At 44.5% G+C, this 23,895-nt stretch overlaps 1 protein-coding gene across 3 annotated transcripts in view; it reads left to right on the top strand.

Moving 5' to 3' along the window:
- Positions 1-23,605, top strand: part of PAK3 (p21 (RAC1) activated kinase 3) — a 127,093-nt gene extending 103,488 nt beyond the window's left edge. For all 3 annotated transcript variants that reach the window (XM_058814418.1, XM_058814419.1, XM_058814420.1), the window contains exons 8-15: positions 4,209-4,272; positions 7,955-8,003; positions 8,780-8,892; positions 9,785-9,902; positions 10,261-10,360; positions 10,790-10,986; positions 13,356-13,493; positions 14,994-23,605. In XM_058814418.1, the coding sequence (XP_058670401.1) occupies positions 4,209-4,272; positions 7,955-8,003; positions 8,780-8,892; positions 9,785-9,902; positions 10,261-10,360; positions 10,790-10,986; positions 13,356-13,493; positions 14,994-15,083 (869 nt within the window). In that variant the 3' untranslated portion in view covers positions 15,084-23,605. The remainder of the gene's footprint in view (positions 1-4,208; positions 4,273-7,954; positions 8,004-8,779; positions 8,893-9,784; positions 9,903-10,260; positions 10,361-10,789; positions 10,987-13,355; positions 13,494-14,993) is intronic.
- Positions 23,606-23,895: the final 290 nt, after the last annotated feature.

Raw genomic sequence — 23,895 nt, 5'->3', positions numbered from 1 at the left:
CTGAGGGCAGCTGGGACTGGGTTGGGTTTGCCTGAGCTTCCTTCTGTGGTTAAGGCAAAAGCTGAGATTATTTGCGGTTGAGCAAAAGGCTGTGACCTAGTGAATGACATAGGGAACTCCTGTGTACTAATGGCCAAATGAAACAGAATGTTTGGGTTCCTGAATTCTCTCTAGACTCCTAACTTCTCATGGTTCATCAGAGTCAAAATACTTTGCAAAAATCTGTTGGGTTTTTGGGTTTTTGTTTGTGGGAGGTTTTATATTGGTGTGGGATTTTTTACCAGTAGACAACTGCAGCACTAAGCTGGTCTCTTCAGCCTCAGTGAGCTCTCCTTGGGACAGTTACACATTTTTCAGGTATTCTCTTGCTGTCCTTTTTGTAATTGTTATTGCTCCTCCTACTTCTGCAGTTTATTTTTAAGAATTTTACAGTTTTGTCAGTGAGATCTCCTTTGGAAGAAGCATCTGCTATATGTTCCTCAGACAACAAGGCACTTTCTCATAGCTAATTCCCAGCCCATTAATACTTTTAGAATCCTGACTGTTGGCTCCAACCCCTGTGCAGATCATTCTCTATTGAAGCACATCAAGCCCTTCTTGCATGTGATAGCTGCCAGTGCAGTGTTCTCAGATTAAATGGTTGGGTTCAGAGCAGAGCCAGGTTATTGTGTCTACCATTAATTGTTAGTTAAAAAAAAAAAAAAGCAGATTGATCTACACCTCCTTCTGTCATATCACAGAGCCAATAATGTGTCTTTAATGGAGCCAAATGCTTGTAATAGAGTGCTGTGTGGCTGTGGCCTTTTCTCAGTGGTTGCCATTGCTCAACCTTCTTGTCATCCTTGCCCTGCCACTGATGGCTGCTGTGAATGCACAGGCTGGAGCCTTCCTTAGCTGTGAGATTTCAGCTGCTTGCAGAGTTTCCTGCATCCTTACCAGGCTGACATGAATCTCAGTGACATTAGGGAGTATCCAAGAGATAAATTCAATAGCTTTAGCTGAGGGCACAGTGAAATAAATTCCAGAGCAGGTGGTTACCTGCAGGTATGTCAGCTTATAGAGAGAGGAATTCTGCTTCTTCAGCTGATGCTAAATGTTTGAGGCAGGCTGCTCCCCCTGAGAGCTACAGGTACCCTGCATCCATGAGCTCAGGTGTGTCTATCATTTGTTCAAGCTGCTATATATGCCAGATTGGCACTGAGCCCTGGAGTTTTGGGGAGTTACATCTTTGAAATGTTACATGCTTTCATGCTTTTTCTTTCTTAACAATTTGCTACCAAGTGAGCAAGGTCTGAATGTCTGCCTTGGGCAAATTGTGATGTGGGCAATGAAAATATTTTTGTGCTTTCATGAAGCTATCTGAAAACAGGCATGATGCTTTTTTATTGAGTCTTGAACTAATTATATTTAAGCAATGTGGTGCTTGTTCTATTTTAACTTGCATGACTGTTCCACCTTGCTTACTTCCCTCACAACTCTTTCTATGCTACTTTTAGGAAGATGTCCCCTGCTCTCTTTTATCTAAAATTGCTTTCATAATTCTTTTCTGCTTGAAATAGCTTGAGTTCTTTTAGAGCTTTTAGAGTTTTATTAGTGAGTAAAGACTGTAATATTGAGATAAGATCAAATAAAATTCTGTCTGTAATGAAATCATGACTATGTTCCACTGATAACTATAAAACAGAACTGGCCCAATTCAGCTTTGTTATCCACTTAATTTAGGACTTGATAAAGTAAAGTGCTTAAAGACATCAAAATAGCTGATAGGTTTATCTTTTGTCCAGAGCAGGGAGTGCTTGTCTGAGCAGAAGTTGTGTACCTGTCACTTTGTTAATTTTAATGCTGTAATGTTTGATGTACATTGGCTTAAGTACAGGGAACCAGCCACAAACAACTGCCCTGGAAAAGCAGCTACTCAAGTCTTGAGGAAAAACTCTGGAAATCTGAACTTCAAAATTAGTGGCAAATTTGGAAAATAATTTTTTTAAATCTTTCTTCTTCAGTCGTTCTCTGTATTCTTCCCTGAAGTAAATGAACTTCCATGAACTTGTGGTATCTGTTGTAGTAGATACACCATTCCATTAACTTGCTGAAAATAGCACCCAGCCAGGCACTGGCAGCTCAGAGTTTTTCCTGTTGTCTAGCCCAGCACAGAATTGGAGCAATGTTTGATTTACTGGTGCAGAGCTCATGGGGTTGTGAGCCACAGGGTGTGAGTCAGTCCCATGTGGGACAGTCTGGCCCCATCACCCATTGTGGACTTCATGCCACTGACAGCTGAAGTTAAACCTTGCCCTGCTTGACACCTTCTTGCACATTTGGAGATGCCAGGAATCTGATGGGAAGGAAAAAAAGCAGTAATTAGGATATTTTGTCTGTGTCTAATGAAAGAGCCAAAATCTGATAGACTCAAACAAATGGAAAGGCTTATTTCAATAAACAGTACTGGTTTTTCTGGTCTGGTAGTTTCCTTGATAGAATGCAAACAGTGAAGCCTGAGGTGGTGGCTCAATGCAAATGTCTTCTAAGCACTTACCTTGGAATGTACATCACAGAAATAGTTTAAGAAGATGAGTTCAGAAGGAAAGACTTCAGTGATCTGCAGCTTATTTCCTTTGACTGATCTGGCTGTGTATCCCTGTATTACAAATCCAAACACATGTTTGTTTACCTGTGCATCCAAAACAAAACTTGATGATGCACCATTCCCTCTTAGTAGTCACAAACTTCTCTTCCCCCTGTCCAGGCCATTTGTATGGAGCAGAGAGGTCTTCAGCATCCAAATGGGCATCTGACTGGATGCCTGGCCAGGAATCTGCCTGCCAGCACAGTGAGAAGACAGGGCAGCAGCACCATCTGGTACACTCCCTGCTAAGGCAATTTTGCAGCCCTTGGCAAGAGTGTTAATGGGAGCTGCAGGAGAAGAGGTTTCCTTTGCCCCACATGCTCACTCCCCTTGCCCAGTACTCTGGGAATGCCAGCCAGGGCTGATGGCAGGGTGAGCCTGCCTGCTGCCTGGGATGCCCACATGGTCTCAAGTGCCCTGAAGTGGTCCTGCCCTGCTGTGCCAACCTGCAAGAGTCAGGTGGATTGGTGTGTCGGGAACCCAAGCTGGGAAACCTTCAGAATCTGGTTAACTTTTCATAGTTTCATCTCACTGAAACACATGGCATAAAGAAATGCTCATTCTGCTTCTCTAGAGCAGGTCTTCACTACAGAATAACTCTTCAGTAGAGAAGAACATGACTAGAGGACTCTGGGGCTCCCTTCTAGCTGCCTAAAATGAGGGATAGGAGATGAGAAGGTATAAACTTTGTGCTCATGCTGTGGAGCTTGACCATCCCACTGCTGCAGCATGGAGCTTCTGGGAGGCAGCAGGCCCTTGTTTGATCTGTCTTCTGCATCATACCAGCTGGGCTCAGGATCAGCATCCCTTTGGACAGCTGTCTGTGTCACACCAGCATCCAGGAACACTGCTGTCCTTGTTACCCACCCTGCTGGTTTCAGGAGAACATGAACAATGTGTGTGGTGGTGAGAGGGCGAGTCCAGTGTGAGTGACGGGGCTGTGTCACACTGAAAACCAGCAGTGTGGTTCTTGAAATTGTGCAGAGCAGGGATGTCTTCAGAACTTAGCCTGGAAACCAGTGATGGGGGCCCTGGTTCTGAAACCCCATCATTCTTGATGGCAAAATGAGATGCTGTTCACTGCAAACATGAAGGCATTCTTTTGGCAAACTGCTGAAAGGTTGAGATGGTCTCCTCCTCTCATGGAAACACTCTTTCTGTTCCAAAAATGGTACCTGCTCATAAAAAAGTGAATAGAAGGTACATTTAATCTTCAGAAGTAGTAAACCTTTTGTTGAATCACAGTGTGTTTATTCCCAAGAAAATACAGGCAGAGTTGTTATAGCTCTCCTTAATGTTTGTAGCGAACAAACGCTTGCATTGGTGCCTCTTGTTTTCTGATCTGTGTCTGTTCTGGATGTTTCTCCTTGTGTTCAGTTTCTTGTCAGGGTAACCCTAAAGTACGGTAACAAATCAGTGTTTATGGAGGCCATCTGTGCTGGGGAGCTGCCTCTGTTGCTGTTGTTGTTACCCAACTGACCACAAATGGCTCAAAGCCCCAGACAGTGGGGCTGCATTTTGGATCTGCTGGAAGGTGGAATCTCTGGTTTGAAGTGAGAATCTTGCATTTTGTTTCTTTCAGGGAGCATTGTGAGTGTGGGAGATCCTAAGAAGAAATACACTCGATTTGAAAAAATTGGCCAAGGGTAAGTCATATCCCAGTTACTTGTGCAAAACCATGGGCCTGGTATTTTGCTGGTGGAGCATCAAGCATGAAGATAGGCAAGCTCCAAACATGTTCAGATGTGATCAGCTTTAGATCCTCCTGTCTCTCAGTACAGATCAGAATTTTTAACTGTGGTCAAAAGTAATTGAAAGACAACTTGATGCTGACAGAATCTCATCTGCAGCAAGCATAAAGGCCTGAAGGATCTGTTGTCCCTCAAGTGTGTAGCTCTTGTCTGCTTATTTTCTTAGGAGAAATCATTTTTGTATGTCTCAAAATAATATGACCATGCTGAAGAAAGGAGAAAAAACATTATTACCTAAAAGAGAAACATACCACCTGATAGTTGTCAGCTCTCAGTAATGTTTATTTCAAATATTTGCTTTAAACAATATTCAGTGGTCAGGCTTATAACCACATAGTTTAGAAACTGAAACCAGAGATTAAATAATAAGCTTTTTTTTTTTCTAGCAGGGGCTGTAAAACCCAAAAATTCAGTAATTGACACAGTGCCAATGCACTTCAGAGGAAGATAAATCATCTACCTTGTGGCAGATCCTTTGTGGATCCTGCAGGTTCTAGGCATTTATTGAAAATAATCACCCAAGCCATTCGCTTTTGAAACCCAGCTTTGCTAACTGTAAATTGGATCAATTTGAAATATTTCCTATGTGAGGAGGCAAGAACAAAAGAACTTACCTCAAAATTAGGTATCTGACTTGCATTTTAACTATGGGCTGCCTGCACCATTGGTGTTTCCTTGGCAGTGTTGTTCCAGGAGGACTGGCACCATCTGTGTAATGCCAGGCCACTGCTGGCAGTGGAGGACAGAAGCTGTTTTCTGGCATCAGGAGATGTTGTTCTGCCTTAACTGTTTGTGAGGTCTGAGCTCAGAGTGGCCTGTTGCTAACCTGGAATAGTTAATGTACTGCAATAAGGCTGACACACCCATGCCCTTTCTCTGGCAGGTTTATCTTAGATCTCTGTGATTTGGTAGAGCCCTTGTGGCAAGGTTTTTAAGCTCCATTATTGTATAAAAACCCTTTCTCAAATTCCAACTTGCTTCCTATCCAAAGCTTTAGTTCTTGCTGTCATTTGTAAAATGTCAGTGGAAACTTCAAGCTGTGCCTGTCTCTTAGGAAAGGGGTGTCAGCTGAACAAGTGAGAGCAGAATAAACATGTGTGTGAAGCAGATTATTGCTGTCACTGTGAGAACGTGACCATCACCCTCACGTGGGAGTGAGCTTGCACAAAGGTGCCTTGACAACTGGTGGAAAGACAAGTGGCTGGTATGTGGCCTAAAAGGGTATCTGAATGGATTTCCTCCAGATTTTAGTGCAGCCTGAAGATTGCATAGCGCTAGTTAAAACTCCTCCTTGGGGAGTAGTTTGCTGCCATAACTAACTCATGCCTCTAACACTGCAGGACAACTTACTGTGATAGGAAAAGATCCTAAAGAGAAAGATGATCAGAAAGGTAATCAAACAGGATGATCAGGAGCACCCAGAGTGCTGCAGGGCTGGGGTTTGGGCATCTGCAGCAGTGCTGGGCTGTGGCACTGCCTCAGCAGGTGATTTGCTCAGTTAAAGCAGGTGCCAGTTCCTGAGCTGCCACCTCTGCAGGGAATTGGGTACAGCTGTGCCAAAGACAAGTGTTGGGGTGTTGGAAGGGAGCAGGTTTTTAGTAGCTGTTAATGAGAGCAAGGCAGGGAGAGGTATGGCTGCTCAGGGAACTCCAGGTAGAGAGCAGCTGCTTATGTGAGGAAGAGCAACTGGCCAGCACATTGCACTGCTTGGCTTCACAGAGCTGGGAAGTTACTAAAGACTGTGATGGTTTTACAGCCACTTGGCAGTGAACAGTAGTCAGCAGGCCTGTGCTGCAGAACAGGTCAGTGCTGAGTCCCTGTTTTGTCCTCTGTCTCCAGCTGAGGACTGAAAATGTTGCTGATACCAGAGGAAACTTAGTTTTAACTAGAACTTGATAAAGAGGTTGTGTTTGCTCAAGCTGTGTTAGCTCTTGTAGCAAGACAAATTAGTCTGGAGCCATGAGCAGCCTGGTTAGTACTGCACTGCACACAGTGACACAGATCTAATGGTGAGTGCTGGCACTTGCCTAACTGCAGTAAAGACCAGGTGCTGCAGGACAAATTAAAAGTTACTGGTCAGAAATGAGTGGCTTAGAAGTGAAAATTTGTAATGCAGAATCGTAAAGCCTTTGCATTTAAGTCTCAGCTTTACTTAAATTATCTTTATCTAAACTCCTCACAAGTAGGTGGCCTGGAGCATTCCAAAAACATTCTAATTTCAGGAGCTGTTTTGAAATAAAGCCTGATACGACTTTGCTCAGGAGAATCATCACAGTGTTAGCAATTCTGAATAAATGTTGTTGACTTCTTATGAAAACAAATTGGATTAATCTTGTCAATTATTCATAGGAAAATGCATTTGCCTTTATATTAAAAGTGTGCATAGCATGCCCAATGAGAATATTGCTCTCAATGCAGACATAAGGTCTCTGTTGAATTAAACTGCTTCTGAAATATTTCAGCCTGCAGGTAAACAAACAAGCCAGGGATCGTGTGAGAAGGAGCAAACTCATTTTGGCACTTTCAATCACTGGGACACTTGCAGGATGCACATTCCTGCTTGTGAAAATTCCCTCCCTGGCTCTCCACTGCCTCACTGCTCCTGCAGACATGGGCTTCTTAAGTGATGGCAGTGTAAAACTGTGGTTTAGCTCAGAAGGAAGCTAAGCTTTTCAAGCCCCTAGATGCTCTGAAACCCAAAGGAATTGCCTCTGACTGGGGCTTTTTCAGCTCTTCATGTCATTATGGGGAAGAACATCTTTGAAGGAAAGGCAGATGGCAAACCAAACCCTACCCTGTCTAGTCTGCAGATGAGCACACTATTTATTTCTGGTGGCTCTACAACACAACCTGTGTGTGCCACAGAAGCAAGACATGGACACCATGAAGAGTCCTTCACATGTTGGGTGCACTCAACAGAAGCAGCTGCCTGCAAACCTGTTCTTGAAAAAAACCTGTTCTTGACAAAGAATCTCTCTAAGTATCCTCTGTTCTAAGTCCTCAATTTGTATGTGAAATAATAGATGCCTTAACCTGCTCTAGCTGTGACCTTGCAGGATGGATGGAAAATTGTTTATTTGCATGCTGGAGAAAGCTGTATTTAGATCTTTTCCTCAAATGGCTGTCATATGTTCAGGGTTCTCAGAGTGACTGTGTGACATTGCCTGAGTTTGGCAGATGGATTCAATTTAAAGGTGTGAGAAGGCCCAACTGGATTGTGTGTTACATTTCATGGAAAAAGCACACTCACAGACACACAAAAAAAAAGAGGGAAAAAAAATAAATTAACCACAGCAAAATGGATAGGAATTGAACATATTATTTAACAGTTTTCTTAGCCACTCCCCCCGCCCTTAGGTTTTGAATTAGAATAATGTGGGATGTACACTGGACATTTGCACCAGCCCTTCTTCATGTTGGCAGAGGGCTGGTGGGCTGCCCTGCTGTTGGCTGAGGAGTGGGTGAGCCCTTATAAACACTCCAGGCAGCAGAGCTCTCCTGTCTGGGCTGGCTTTCACTTCCAGGGACTGAAGTGTTTCTCAGTGTTTCTCACTTTCTCCTGCTGTTTTGTTTCTAGGGCTTCAGGAACTGTTTATACAGCGATTGACATTGCCACAGGACAAGAGGTGAGTGTCAAAAATCCCAGCAGTTTCTGCAGCTGTTGAGTGCTTTCCCCTCTGCTGTGAGCTGTGGCTGGAGCTTTGGGTGGCCAGTAGAGCTTTCCTGCAAAGGCTGTTCCTCTGAAGCATGGACAAATGTCAACTGGCAAAATCCATCACTGCTGTCTGCAGCTTTTCAGTGAAAGCTCTTTAAGGACAGTGTGGTTTTGTGCCTGAGAAACTGAGCACTTACTGTGGCCATATGCTTTCCAGCAACACTGGATCTGAGGTTTTCATAAATGCCTGAAAAGGTGCCTGTGGATTCCTAGAATCAATAAGGGCCTTGGTACTCTCTGTGCTTGGCTGGATGCTTTACCCACAGCTTTTAAGTCCAGTTTTAAGAGATGAATTTTTTTACTTGCTCTGTCTTCAGAACAAGTTGGTGCTCTCCTCAGTATTGTTGATCCCACCCTGGTACCATGTTACATTATTCCTGAATGGTTTTTTTTATGGAGAGAAATCTGCTAAGAAATCCCAACAAGCTTTTGTGCCAATAAAAAGTAGATAATTTTTATTGCCAGTATAAATGTATTGGTTTAGAAACTGTTCTGTCTCTGTTCCCCATTATTATTCTTGTTATTTTTCTTGTGAAACAACATCCATAATGTATGTCTGTGTTTGCTTTGTTGTGTAATCAAGAATAGCAGGTGATACAATCAAAAATCATGGAACTGTCCACTGCATGTTCAGTCTGATCTTGTGCAATAGACTACTCAGGTTAATGGTTTTTAATGTCATTTTAGGTGGCCATAAAGCAAATGAATCTCCAACAGCAGCCCAAAAAGGAACTAATTATCAATGAAATCCTGGTCATGAGGGAAAATAAGAATCCCAATATTGTTAACTATTTAGACAGGTAAGTTGTTCTGTATTACCACGTGAATGTTCATTTACACACTGCAGGCCAAAGGTTAAAAAAACCCTTTGATCACTGCAGAACGTGGAGCTCTTTATTTTTTCTCTACACATCTCCAGTGGATGGGAGGAGATTGCATTGGCTCTGCATTAGTCTATTAGTCTGTTCTGGCATGCATAGTTTGAAGTCACTTTTCAAAAACCTTGACCAGCCATATCTTACTAAAACAACAGTCTGTCAGCTCCATATTCCAGGTATTTCCTTGTTGTTTTGTTGTTCTGGGTTTGTTTGTTTTTTTTTTTTTTTTCAAAGTTGATCAGATTTTCTGTTTCTTGTGCAAAGTGCTGACAAGAAATTCTTTCCTAGAAATTCTTTCCTTTGGGTGGTTTCTGCTGTTTTCCATTGCTGGGGATGCCAGGAAGACTAAGTTCTTGTTTCCAGAAACACCTAACTTGACAGTGTTTTAATAGCCTTTGCTGTTTCTGAATGTATGTTTTGCAAGGTTTTCCAAACATTGGACCAACTTCTGTCCTCAGTGGTGCACACTCTCCTCCCATGGATAAGTTTGAAAGTTATGTTGCATCATTCCTGGAGTTAGGGGTGGAATTCATGAGTTAAGATGATGAGCTAGCTGGTGGCATGTGTCCTGGTTCCAGATTTATCTTTGCTTGCTTATCTTACTAAGTGCATTCTTCCCTTGCTTGTCACCTAAGATATCTCCTTTTTCCGCTGTGCAGATTCCCAGAGCTGTGTAGCCTAGAATGAATGTCCTTTTCATTTTATTCTGTCTTCATTTGCAAGTTACCTGGAGACAAGAATCAGTTGTAGGTTATGATTATTCATTAGTTTGGCTGTGCACATTCATCCCCACAGCATTATTTTCTCCTTTCAGTTACCTTGTAGGTGATGAGCTGTGGGTGGTGATGGAGTACTTGGCTGGAGGCTCTTTAACTGATGTTGTCACCGAGACATGTATGGATGAAGGACAGATTGCTGCTGTCTGTCGGGAGGTGAGGGATCCACTTGTGCTTCTGTTTGCATGGACAAGGTGATGCTTCTGCTTGTGGTGTTGTCATTGTATGGAGAAGAAAGAGCAGCTCCACTGCAGCAGCAGTCATTCTGTCTGTGTTGGCAGGGGACAGCCTGTAGCAACAATTGATGTTTCCCTTTCAAAAGCTAGTATTGCCTTCCCCTCGAATGACATGACTGTAACAGGGTTGGAGCAGCAAGCTCTTCCCTTGGCTGCACCGTGTTCTGCCTTTCCTCACCACTCCCCTGGAAAAAAAATCTCATAAAATTATTTCCTGTCTCATGTGATGAAATCATGTCATGAATTTTTATCCTTACATTTCTTTTTTCTCTTACCAGTGCCTGCAAGCCCTGGATTTCCTTCATTCCAACCAAGTGATCCACAGAGACATCAAAAGTGACAATATTCTTCTTGGGATGGACGGATCTGTCAAATTGAGTAGGTATTCTTGGTCACATGCAGCATTCCTGGATGTGGGATGGGGGATTCCTTTTGAGTGATAGCCAGTTCTCCAAAAGTGGTGCTGGTGGGGGCACCTGGACCCTGCTGTGAGGGCACAGCTGCAATGTGCAGAGAGGTCCAGAGAGAAACAGGGTGTAAGAGTGGCTTTGCTTTCTGTATGGCCCTTCCAGGGTGGAGGGAGTTACAGTCTAAAGCTTCAAGTGATTAAGTAAAAGCCAGTGGATGAAACATGAGGGTTTCTTTAAGTGGCCAATTCCATATTACCTTGGTTACAGCCCTGAGAAAGCACAGCATGGCTGCTTTTCCAGCTAGATTCCACAGTGCATTCTCAGACTTAGAGTGGGGGTTCTTTTGCTTGGTTTTGTAATTCAAGCTGGCTTTAACAGTATTTGTTTTTCTCCTCAGCTGATTTTGGCTTCTGTGCTCAGATCACCCCTGAGCAGAGTAAACGGAGCACAATGGTGGGGACTCCTTACTGGATGGCACCAGAAGTTGTAACAAGAAAAGCATATGGCCCCAAGGTGGACATCTGGTCACTTGGGATCATGGCAATAGAAATGGTGGAAGGAGAACCTCCTTACCTTAATGAAAATCCTCTCAGGGTAAGGTGAAATATCAGATACTGTTGTCTTTCTAATTTGTGCCATATTTTGTCTTCCATGAGATAAAATGCCATTCACATCACTTTGAACTGATTCTACAAAGGCCCACTTCTAAAAATGTTCCTACAGCACATCAGCATCTGCTATAGCTTTGGTTGCATCACTGTGAGAAGCTCAGAGGCAAAGTGATATGTACCTGTGCAGAAACTTGCCCCTTCAGCCTTCAGTGATGCTTGAAATTTCTTGTGCTCCTTGTGAACTCTTTTTGAGCTGTATCTCCAAATGACAAAAATTTTTAAGTGCCATGCTTCTCCAGTTGGAGAATTTTTATGATAAGCATTGGAGCTGTACCTGCAGGCACAAAACTCTCTTCAGTGTCAGACCAGTGCTGATTGATTACTTGAGCCTTCCAGGAAAGATCACTGTTCTAATAATGCAATTATTTATTATCAAACACATTTCTAAAAGTATCTTTTAGCACAGATACTTGTAGAAAACTAGTGTTTTTTGAAGTTTTCACTTTTATCCTAATATCTTAAAATGAAGTGGCCAGTTCTTACACCAAATGAGTATGTAGTAGTGGGGGAATGTATACCAGGATAAAACCTCATGACTGACAGCTGAAACAAAATGCTGCACAGTTAATTCCTGTGGTAATTTATGAGAAAATTAATTATTACCTATATGTATACATACATACATATGTTTTGTTAAGGTTGGAATTAAAATAGAGCATGATCTTTAGCTTTTCCATGCTGTAAGGTTTCTCTGTGCTTTCTCTGATTTGTGGCATCCAGACTGTGTGTTGCAGACTGACAGAAGAAACTACAGAAGGGTCAGGACATACCTCCCAGCTGCTTAAGAAAAGAATACCCCAATTATACAAATTTCACTCTTTCAATTATACAAGTCTTTCACACTTTTTGAAGAAGGTTCCTAAATTTTCTTGGAAGACTTCCTTTGGTTTGATAGGTGGCCTGGGGTTTTTGGTTCCAGGCACACATGTGTAGCGTTGCACACTGTGTCACCTTGTTATGGTGGATAAGAAATAAACAGCTTTGGATTCAGAGTGGTGCTGAATAAGCAGAGTGCACTGCAGTGGCAGGGTGGCATTAGGCCTCTGTCACTGCAGCCCTGTTGTACCAGCAGAGACCTTTGCACATCACAGTTTTGCTTCTGTTTCCTGTGAACCCATATTTCACTTGCAAAAAACACAGTTGCCTTGTATAAGGCAGTAAAAGCAGGTGAAAAGAATTAATGTTGTTGATCTGGATGCTGAAAATTCCCTGCTTCCTTTATCTGAAATGTTGATTAGGACTCCTCAAGAAGCCTCAGGTCAGCTGTTAGAAAGATAACTGGATTTCCTATTTCTGACCAAATTCACAGTCAGATATACTTGAGATCTGTGTAAGAGGTCTCAGCTGCCTCTGAACAGAAGAGCTTATAAAGCAAGACTGCTTTTTACAGCAAAATTTTTTAGCTGATAGCGCACACTAGTTGTTGGATTTCTTGTAATATATAGTGAACATTTTTCTTTCCTAGCCCAAGTTATTTTCTCCATGTCACTGAGTCTTCAGTAGTCCAGCTGCCAAAACCTCCTGTTTGCTGCCTGGCAGTTTCTAGGATGGGGCTGTCATTAATACGTTTACTTGAGTATTAAAATCAGTGGAGGGTTACCATTGGGATGGAATTACTCCTTTTTCTGATGAGACTATTAAAAGTTTTACCACATAAGTGAAGCTGATTTGGAATTTTAGAGACTGCTGAAAGATAATTGAAGGTGGGTCCTGTCTGCCCAGTTCTGCCTTTTCATCATAATTTATTTGTGCATGCAGCTTGACATGTCTGTTGAACATGAGACTGCAAATATTTCTGGTTTTTTACCCAAGGTATAAGATGATGGATTTCTTTTTCTTTTTTATCCAGTAACCATTTTTTTATCAAGAATAGAGCAAAAAACTTTATTAATTTTGTTTTATGGAAGCCATACTTTAGGGACCAGTGAGCACTGCACAGATGCATTTTGTGTAATAATCCTTTGAAATAATATATTTAGACCACGCTGACTCTTTAAAATGGTCTATAAAGCTCTGTCAATACTTGGAGAAGTAAAATGTGCTGATGTAGTTCCTACTAACCAAGTCAGCCAATGAAATCAGCTGTCAAGGCAAGATCATTTTGATGCTGGAATAGCTGTGACTGCATCAGGGTTTTTGAGGGGGGTTTTGTTGTAGTTCTTGATGTATGAAAGTCATCTCCAGCCCTCTGCCAGGAGAGAAACTGCCAGTGGAGATTGGAGCTTAAAAATAGGGTGTGTGTGAGTATTTCTGGGTATGAATGACACAGTGTTGTGTGTGCTTTGTCTCCAGGCACTGTATCTGATAGCTACAAATGGGACACCAGAGCTGCAGAACCCAGAGCGACTCTCGGCCGTGTTCCGAGACTTCCTCAACTGCTGCCTGGAGATGGACGTGGACAGGCGAGGCTCTGCCAAGGAACTTCTGCAGGTAGGATGGGAAACAGCTGCAGCTGATGTCCAAGAGATCAGTTTTCTCATCAAATAAAGGCATCAGGTGGCTCCCCCACATATTAAGCTCCAGTCTTGGTGCTTTCAAATGAAAACTAAGTAGAATCCTATAATGGTTTGGGTTGGAAGAGACCTTTAAAGGTCATCTAGTCTGACTGAGCTGGGATCTCTTAAACTAGGTCATGTCACTCAGAGCCCCATCTGATCTGACCTTGGATGTTTCCAGAGATGGACTTCCACCTACAACATCCCTGGGCAACCTGTACCAGTGTTTCACCACTCTCCTTGTAAACAATTTCTTAATTAGATCAAATCTAAATTGATAGTCTTTGGGTTGAAAACCAGTCCCTCTTGATCTGTTGCAACAGGCCCTGCTAAAAAATGTGTCCTCAACTTTCTTACAAGCCCCCTTGAAGTATTGGAGAGTTGCAAAGTGAGGTCTCCCCAGGACCTGCCCTTCTCTAAGCTGAACAAGCCAAACTCTCTCAGCCTTTCCTCATTTCTGTGGCCCTTTTGGGAGTAAATTCAGTTTTAATTCTTGACAAAAGACCTGAAGTACAATGATACCAGGTATAGAGGCCTGAAATGGTGTTGGTGGGGAGGAACCCAGTAAAAGCAGTCCCAGCCAAGCTGTTAAAATTTGGCTGTGGGAAGGTGGAGGCTATAGGGAGATCACTGTGAGCCTCAGAGGAGGCCCCAGCTTGTCCCTCCTGCTCCTGTCTTAGAGGTTTCTGCCACCAAACTCCATTTTTAGAGGTTTCTGCCACCCAAAGCAGGTAAAGCTGAACAGAACTTATCCCAGCCCTGTTTGCTTCCTGGCACAGTGAAGGTGCTTGAGGTTTGCTGCCAGGTTTTGTGGCAGAGAGAGAGCAGCAGAATATGCCACTTGACTGTCCCTGCTGGGAAGGAAGGTGCCAGCCTACACAGGAGGGCCAGGGGATGGAAAGGTAGACACTGCTCTCCCTGCAAGCCAGAGCTGAGTCCATCAGCACTCTGCCACTTGTCTCCCTGCTCTTGACTTGATGCTGAAAATCTGTACCTCAGTACAGGTCTTCAGAAAACACATGAGCCTAAATGCTACTGGGTTACACATTTCTTAGAGGTATTGGAGTTTCCTAAGGAGTGACTTACACACGTCTTTTTTGACAATTAACACATTCTGTGTCTTTAGAAAGGGGGAACCTAAGTGAGTCTTTTGAGTTTCCTGAAAGAACAGAGCTCTGGGGCAGCAAGCAGCATTCCCAGAGCACTGCAGGGCAAAAATCCCAGCAAGCTGAAGACACCTGGAAAAATGGATTGACAGGTGTGTGGGCCCTGTTTGCCTGTGATAGCAGTGTCCTGGACATGAAGGTGGAAGTGCAGATAGTCCCCTCAGTCTGGTTTCTGAGTATTTCTTGTAACGAGTGGAATCCTGATTGAGCCTGTGAGGAACTGAGTTTGAAAGTAATGATACCTTTATTGTTTCTTTCCCTTTGGGCAGCATCCATTTTTAAAACTAGCCAAGCCACTCTCGAGCCTGACTCCTCTGATCATTGCGGCGAAGGAAGCGATTAAGAACAGCAGCCGCTAGCACTGCAGGTCGGCTTTGTGCCCTGCCAGCTCAGAGCAGGACTGAGAACACAAACTCTGCAAAACCTCAACTCTCATGCTGCGGGACAGATGGATGGATGAACAAACCAACGGTCACAGTCATGGTGGTAGGACCACCCCAGTTCCTCAAGGAGTAAAAAAATTATCATTTGTCTTCTTCCTGCTTTCTGGCTCCTTAATTTATTTTTAAGATGAATCGGGGCTAAGGACAGAGAGGTAATGACAGAAAATGCTTTGCTGCCTCAATCATTTCCAAGGTAAAGCAAATTCAGTTGGAAGATTCCCTTCCTTCTCACCCTGTGAATAAGCTGTACATTCACTTTTAAATTGTCAGTTCTTTCTTAACGATGTAAAGTTGTGTTTATGGGGTTTTGGTATGGTTTGGAATTGGAAAAGGGCAATTCTTCATTCATCAACTCCAGACTGCCTTTTGAAAACGGCCCACTTGCAGTTTTTGCCCAGTTGTGGTACTTCTACATGAGGAAGAAAGTGCAATTGCATTTCCAACCAAAAAGGAATGAAGATGGGACAGACAAATCATCCTGTGGAGATAAGGCGTTCAGCTGGGACTGTGTAGTGGTTCAGTTCTTGCCAATTGCATTTGTACCCCTGACTGCAACCTCTGCCCGGGTGAGAGTCTGACTCAGCTGAAACAGCACCAAGATCAGTCGGTGTGCTCAGAACAGGTTTGTCTGATGCAAAGCTGTCAGAGCAATGTGAGGGGAGAGTGGGCCCAGCCGTGCCTGGGGCTGAGCCCCAGCAGAGCCCTGGCAGAGCCCAGAGCACCCTGAGCATCGGCAGAGCCAGGCTGGAAGGAGGCACTGGGAACAACAAGAGGCAGCAGCCTGGCCGTGGGTGCCTCTTCTTGGGGCAGGACTAATCCTCCTGTCTCAGAGCCAAACTGGGTGGGGGCTGTTCTCCAGGGAAATTGTGGCCATGCTGAGAAAGGCACAGCCTGGTGGGATTGGCCATCCTGAGTCTCTGCAGGAGTAGAGAAGAGCAAACAGACCAGAGCGGTGGTGTTGCTTCTGAGGGTGCCTGTTCTTCTCCCAGCTGTCTTGTAGCTCCTGGGAAGGGTTCCTAGTGTCTGTGGAATTCTCAGCAGAGAGGAGGGGGACCAGGCTGCTCTGCAGGCTCCTGCACAGATGAGCATCCTTTAGGCACAGGAGTTCTGCCCAGGGAACCAAGGCTGACACAGGGAACAACCTGCACAGTTTATATCTGCAGGAACCAGTGCAGCAGCCAGCTTGGGAAGAAAGCGCCTTAAAACCTGGAGCTGTGCACTGAGCAAGAACAAAGGTGTGAAAAGCAGAGTGGAATTAATTGCAGAATTACTTGGAGGCACCAGGCCAGCCTGCTTTCTGCTGTCCTACGTAGGGCAAGCATTCCACAATGAAGCTCTTGAGTTCCTGCAAGAGATGGAATTGGGGATGTGCCTGAGGATTGTGCTTGACTAGTCAGCAGATTTGGAAGGGAGAAAAATACTTTCAGTATGCAATTTGTGTTTTATTTATTTGTTTCTGAGAGACATAGTGTGGCTTCACTCAGTAAAAGCATTTGCATGGCATATTTGTTGCTGTATTTTAGGAGTACAACTCATGCAAGACCTTCAAAACAGCAACTGAAGCAACATGCACCCAGTGAGCAAAAAAACCCCCACAGTAAAACAGCTTTCTGCTCTAGATCTTCACGTTGGCCTGGTCCTGACAAGGGTTAAGTAGCCTTTAAGCTGCTCATCACCTTCATATCTGGCCAGCAGGAATGAAGGATGCTTGGGCTGCTCTAGAACCAGGCCAGGAGCATGTCTGGCTTTGGCATCCTGTTTAGTTGCAGTCCTTGTGTCGCTCGCGAGTGTCGCAAGTGTCCTTACTGCTGCTGCCCTTCCCACCGCAGTGTCCTTGGCAGAGACAGCCCTCCCTGAGTTACCACAGCTAAGCAGAAATTAACTTTTCTTCATTTCCTGGGGAGCACAACAGGTCCAGTTTTTCAGATGGCCAGATAACACACAGCTCTGCTTTCCTGGACTGGGGGAACGTCGGGAGGAGCTGAGGGAGCTGCCAGGAGCCCACAGCTGGAGCGACAGTGGTTGACAGGAGCTGGATCAATGGCAGCCAAGCTTTCCCCCCATAAAAGAAGCCCCTGGGGAGTGAGAGTGGCCAGGACAGGATAACAGGCCATAGCACAGCAAATGGTGCAGAAGGGTGTGCAGGAAGGTGCTGAAGCCCTGCCAGCTTAACCAGGGAGCAATGGTGTCCACCCAACAGAAAGCCATGGTTTCTCGAAGTCCTGCAGCCACCACAATCCATGCAGTGACCCAGACAGAGCTCTGGTGAGATTGGGCTGCTAGCCAGGTATCAGCTGCAGGCTGTGCCCTGCTCTTAGGCCAGTCCTGGTGGCAGCAGCATGGGTACAGCTGTGAGACATGTGCCCAGCAAGAGGAACTCCTCCACTTTGGGCCAGAGCTACAGCAGGAAGTAAATGAGGGCAGGAGTATCCAAGCCCACTGAGCCCCTTTCCATCATTTACCAGCAGTCCTGGCTAAAGATGAGATCCCACGTGATTGGACTGTGGCAAATGTGACCTTGATCTACACGAAGACCTGGAAGGAGGATCTTGGGAATTACAGCTCTGTCACCCTGACCTCAGTGCTGGGAAAAGTCATGGAGCAGATCATCTGGAGTGCCATCACATGGCACATACAGAACACATCCATGGGATCAGGCCCATCTAGTGTGGGTTTGTCATAGGCAGGTGCTGCCTGACCTGCCTGATCTCCTTTTACAACAGCATGACCTGCCAAGGGGAACAGCTATGGATGTGTGGAATTTAGTAAACCCTGTGTCAGTGTTTCCCACAGCTTTCTTCTGGAGAAACTGGCTGCTCATGGCTTGGATGAGTACATTGTTCTCTGGGAAAAAAGCCTGGATGGATGGCTGGGGCCAGAGAGCCATGGGGAATGGAGTGACATCCAGCTGGGGCTGTCGGTAGGGGTGCACCAGGGCTGGGTGCTGGAGCCAGTTGTGTTCAGTATCTGTGTCAGTGATCTGGATGAGGGGATCAAGGGCACCCTCAGGTAACACCAAGCTGGGTTGGAGTGTTGATCTGCTGGGGGACAGGAAGGCTCTGCAGAGGGATCTGGACAGGCTGGATTGTTGGTCCAAGGCCAGTTGGATGAGGTTCAACAAGGCAGTGTCAGATCCTGTGACAACAACCCCCTGCAGCTCCAGGCTTGGGAAAGAGTGGCTGGGAGATGCCAGATGGGAGAAGACCTGGGAGTGCTCGTTGAGAGCAGCTGAACATGAACCAGCAGTATGCAGCTACTTGAAAAGAGGATGGAGCAGTGGGGGAATCATTCTTTTCCCAAATAACAAGCAATGGGACAAGAGGAAATGGCTGCAAGTTGCACCAGGGAAGGTTTAGATGGATATAGGAAAAATCTCTTCACCCAAAGGATGGTCAAGCATTGGAACAGGCTGTGCAGGGCAGAGGGTGAGTCACCATCTCTGGAGGGATTTAAAAAGATTTGTAGATAGGGCACTTGGGGACAGGTTTAGTGGTGGGTATGGCAGTGCTGGCTTGATGGTTGGACTCCATTAACTCAGAATCTTTTCCAACATGAATGATTCTGCTCTGTTTAGAAGACTTTGTTTCTCTTGTGAGGTCCCATTTTTGTCTGTCAGCTCAAGATCTGTGTCTGTAGGAGAAGCTTCCTTGTGAAAGAGTAATTTGGGTTGGAGATGGGCTGCTCTCAATGTGTAAAGCATTCAGCAGGATGAAATATGTTTGTATTCCTGTAAGAAGTGAAGAAATGAGTGACAGTTTCTGTTTCCAGTATGTATTTTATTTTTTCCTATCCACAAAAGAACAGACAACCATCCTTTAAAAGGAAAGCACTTTGTAATGCACATGTTTGCTGGACATACAGTCTAAATACTTTTGTTGACAAACTACTCTATTTGATTGGGGAAGGGGGAATTTCCTATTTTTTTCCTTTACCTATAAGTATTTCAGCATCTCTACTTCAAAAAAAACCCCACCATCACGACTTTCCAGAAGACAGCAGGTATGAAAAATAAGGAAATCAAATGGTAGCTTTTTTTTTCTAATCAGTGTATGCTTCAGCATACAGAATATTGTTGGCACTGACTTTTTAAAGACAGCTGCTGTCCTAAGAGGCCTTACTTTTAATTTTGTTAAATACTATATTCCTTTTACTTTGCATCAGCAAATCTAGAGATTTTTCTTTTAAAACCAATTCCTGGGAAGCAGACAAGATTCAGCAGAAATAATCTCTGGTGTGGCTGTTTTCAGCATGGACTGTACCTGCCCAGCTGAGACTGAGTGACAGGCAGGGAATGTTCCTGCAGTACCCCTGTGGCTCTGTGCTTGGGACAGTCTCTGGTGCTGATTCACACTCACTGGTACTGAAAGATGGCAGCTCTGTTTGTATCCTCCCAGCCTGGATATTACATGTAGAAAAGACACAAGTATTTTTAAAAAACCCAACAACACAAAAATCCAGTCCTGAGGGGGTCAAGTCTTGTACATTATTTACAGGCTCACAGAGTATATTAGGATTGACAAGAGCATTGGCCTTGCAGAAAGGAAAGAGACAAATACTGTAAAATCTCTGGAGCCACCTTGGGTTTTCTGACTGCTATCCTCAGATCAAGCAATTAGTTATATATATTTTTGAAGTATTATAAATAGTCTGTTTCTGTTGCAAAATGGGTTTCAGACACTTTTATTCCAAGGTTTTAAAAGATTGGTTAATTGTCTTCATTTTTAAATTAAACAGTGAAATACCCTAACCAAGAACTTGACTATGATTCCCATCCCTGCAATGAAGACATGAAATTGAGCCAATAGCTCACTGTGGTTTAAGTGTGTTTTGGGACAAAAGCATGGTAGCAGTAAAGTCAGGGAAGTTTGAGAAGCACAGGAAAGTTTATTTCTTTAAGAAAAAAGAAAAAAAGTATAACCATACCTTTGTAAAATTCCATACAGCTCCTGCATGCACTCCTGGGAACCTGCACAGGGGTGGATCTTAGAGTGCTCTCAGGGTTAGATCCCAAACTTGGGCCGGGGTTACATTCTCACTTCTTGTGTCCAGTGCTTTTGTAAATATATTTATTCTTCATCTTTGGCTAATGATTGGCCACTCCACTACACACAAAAGAACTCAAGGGTTTGTGCTGAGTTTCTTTGAAGCCTGTGGCTGCACTTTGGCAGGTCTTTGAGTCAGTCCTTCCCTATGTCCTGCCACCAGAAATGAAGCACACTCCAGTCACCATGAGAAGGGAAGCACCTGTCTCCTGTCCTCTAGTTGTAGGAAATGTCACTGTACTCTATTGTCCAGACAGCAGTTATTTCCAGTATGTAATCTTTGGTGTGGCTACTGACTATTCCTCACACTGAGCATGTAAATATTTGTATTTCTTAGTCCAGTCCTGAGCAAATCCAGTGAGCAAAGAGCCAGAGAGAGCCCTGTGACATCTACCATTAAAGGAAGGAGCCAGTGTTTCTTTGCTTGACACCCAGGAATGCACTCAAGTGCCAGCTTTGCCTTGCTAAGTGCTGCCAAGTCAGTGGTCCATGCACCTTCCTGATGTTCCTGCTTCCTCTTGGACCATTCATTCATGCCCAGATGTGCAGCAACTTAATGATGGGTTGATGAAGACCTATAAATATACATGTTCATCCTCCTTTTTTTTTCCTTCTCCACTCCCCATACCAGGTAAATATCTCCAATTTTATCCCATGTTATCAGGAAGCAGACAAAGGATAACCTTTGTCTTTCAAGAGAAACCATCCAATCTTTTTTTGAGTGTGATTTGCACTTCAGGGATCTTCAAAACCTCTCTTTGCTTGTGTCTGTCCTTGAGCTGACAGGGTAATTTAATTTTTCTCACTGAAACTTGAAGAATCTTATTTATCCATCTCTCTTTGGATGCAGTTTAGAGCTGATTGCCATAATCCTAGGTGTGCATCATGCCTTCAAACCGTCACTGGCCTGAGCCTACCAACAGTTGCATGTAACTTTGGTTACAAGAGCTATCTCAAAAGAAAAAAAGGTTTTATAGTGAAGAGGAGCAGGGATACCCATATTTCTCTGTATGAGTGCCCTCTGGGCTGCCACGTGGGCACAAGCCTGCAAACCTTGTTCTTGCTGCTTCCCCCAGGCAAGCACTTGAGTTCTGTGAGAATCTGACCCTGACTGAGGAAACTGGGGCAATATCATTGGTTAAAGTTGATAATATTGAAAACTGTTAATTGATTTAATAGCCTGTGATCACAGTAACTTTGCCCTGCACAGGTTCCAAGCAGACACACATCAGCTGCAGCACCTGTGTGTAAGGTACCTTCTGCTCTGTTTGGTGGCACCATGTTTGCAGCTGCTGGAGGCTTGTGAGCAGCACCTGCCTCACCCAACCTAGGTCCAGAGCCAGCAGGATCAGGGTTGGGCACCATGGCCTGGGTTGGAATACAGGTCAGAGGAGCTGTCAGAGCCATGTGCACACACCTTGGAGTCACAACTCCCGGTGTTATAGGTTTATGGATGCCAGCCACTATAACAGGTTCTGACCCTGATATCCAGAGGTCTTTTCCAACATAAAGTATTCTACAATTCTGTGATTCTGTCTGCTGGATTCAGCTAGGTCAATGTTGGCAACTCCATTTTGATCAAAAAGTTTCTTCTTGCTCAGCTCTTGTGGCCTAAGGCTTCAGCTCCTTTAGCTCCTAGTGCTGAGCTGCTCATGCTGAACGAGATGACTCGGGGAGAAGAATACATTTCATCCAATTACTTCTAGAACACTGAGAGGGTGAGTGTGTGAAAGCATGAGTATCCTTTATGTGCAGCCTCCTCTCTGCCCTTCATGCCTCTCAGGGGTTTGAAGCAAGAAAGCTTTCCAAAAGGGTGGAATGAAGCAGCATGTTACTTCTCCCAGGTTTCACTCTTTCCAGTCTCTGCACTTGACTAGTTTTGTCCCTCTTTCTGTGCCCTTTGCTGCCTCTGTGCTCAGTGGCTGCTAGCCAAGACTGTGTAACTGGCACAGATGAAGTGGTTGAGACCCTCATTCCTCTGTCCTTTGAGCTGCCTGGTCACAGCAGCCTTTTCCATCTAGAAACTCGGTATGGGGAGGGATCCCCCACCTCTGGTCATTGTAAAACCTCCAGGAGCCCAGGGCTGCCATCTGAAGTCAGTGCATGGAGGGCTCCCAGATGCCTCAGGCTGGTGTGACACCACTTCAAATGGGAGGGAATAGTGGCAGGAGGTTGTTTTGAAAGGTCCATTTGCTGCTGCATGCTGTGTGTGTCCAGCCCTGCCTCAGGCTTAGGGATCAAATTCAAGCTCTGCTGCTGCTCCCTCTGGAGCCAGTGAGAATTTGGTTGTTGCTTTCAATGACAGCTGAACTGGTGGCTGAAGCAGCAGGTGCTGACAGTGCCCCAGGCCCTGGGCTGGATGGGTCCCTTGGCTGCCTGGGGGAGTGAGAGCTGCCCCTTCTTCTCACTCTGCCTCACACAAAACTGTGCTGGTCACGAGTGGGTCAGCACAGCAAACAGGCAGCCTGTGAGTCTCTTCCACCTTGTCTCTTGAGATTTCTGACCTTTGAGCTTAAGCTGTACAAAGGCAACTGCTTTTGGTCCCTCTGTGTATGCCCACGTTAATCAATGCTGCTAAATCCGTCTGTAGCGCAGCCAGGGGGAAGGAAAGGTCTCAGCCCTGCAGGGCCAGGGGCTGCCTGAGCAGCTCAGCCAGCAGGAAGGGAGCTGCTCCACATGGGAGCCAGGAACCAGGGACTGCAGGACCTCCTCCTTGGGCAGAGCCCAGATTCCGTGGGGGAACGTTAGCAGAGTTATTCTCGTGCGCTGGTGCGTCAGCACTGCAGGTGCTGTGCCTGCAAACACATGGCTTGAGATCTGCAAAGGAATTCTGCAACTCTTGACTGGATCAGGATGTCACCAGTGCTAAATTCCAGTTTAGTCCAAAGCAACCAGTTTACACCTATGCTGGTGTGTGCTAGATTTTTTTCTTCAAGGTATCCAGACAAAAGTAAACAGAGGAGGAGCCTACATTTTCATTGTTTATCAGAAACGTATCTCATTTTGCTGTACATTCCTTTTTTAGGACGTGTTATCTGTTTAAAAAAAAGAAAAAAGAAAAGAAAAAACAGAAAAAATACGAAAGAGAAAAACAAAAAACAAATGTGTAGTGAAAAATCTTCTGTAACTTTGGATTAAGAGGTAACTGATCTTTTTAAAAGGAGAACTAAGTTATTTACTTTGTAAATGTGCTGATGGCATGGATCCATCTTATTGACCTCAGCATCCTTTTTTTAAAGATTTTGGGTTTTGTTTCCAATATTAAGTTATTTTAAATTGTGGTTGAAGCAATAGGAAATTGAAATATGGATTGTGCATGACTGTGTCTTGAGTGTAAAAATATTGCAGTTTGAAACTTGGACCTAAAGTATTGCAAATAAAAGTTATAAATTCCAGTGGATTGTGTGACAGCAGCTTTTCCTATAGGATATGCAGCATCAGAAATTCTTCATCCCTGTGGTTGTGCACGCTTTTGGTTTTGTCCTGTGCCACTCTGTGTTGTGACAGACACAGGACCTGACCTGCTGCCAGCGCAGGTCACCCTCTGCCACCCCAGCTCTTTGGACAATGTGTTCCCAAAGCAGACACAAAGTGTTTCTGCTGCTCCCCTTTGGAAATCCACAGAGAGCTGGGATTTTTCCAAGTCTCATGTCTCCATTGTGCCACATTGCTAAAGAACCAGCAGC

This window comes from Ammospiza caudacuta, chromosome 14 (assembly GCF_027887145.1).
Source record: "Ammospiza caudacuta isolate bAmmCau1 chromosome 14, bAmmCau1.pri, whole genome shotgun sequence".
Taxonomy (NCBI): Eukaryota; Metazoa; Chordata; class Aves; order Passeriformes; family Passerellidae; genus Ammospiza; species Ammospiza caudacuta.
This window is presented reverse-complemented; position numbering and strand designations above follow the sequence as displayed.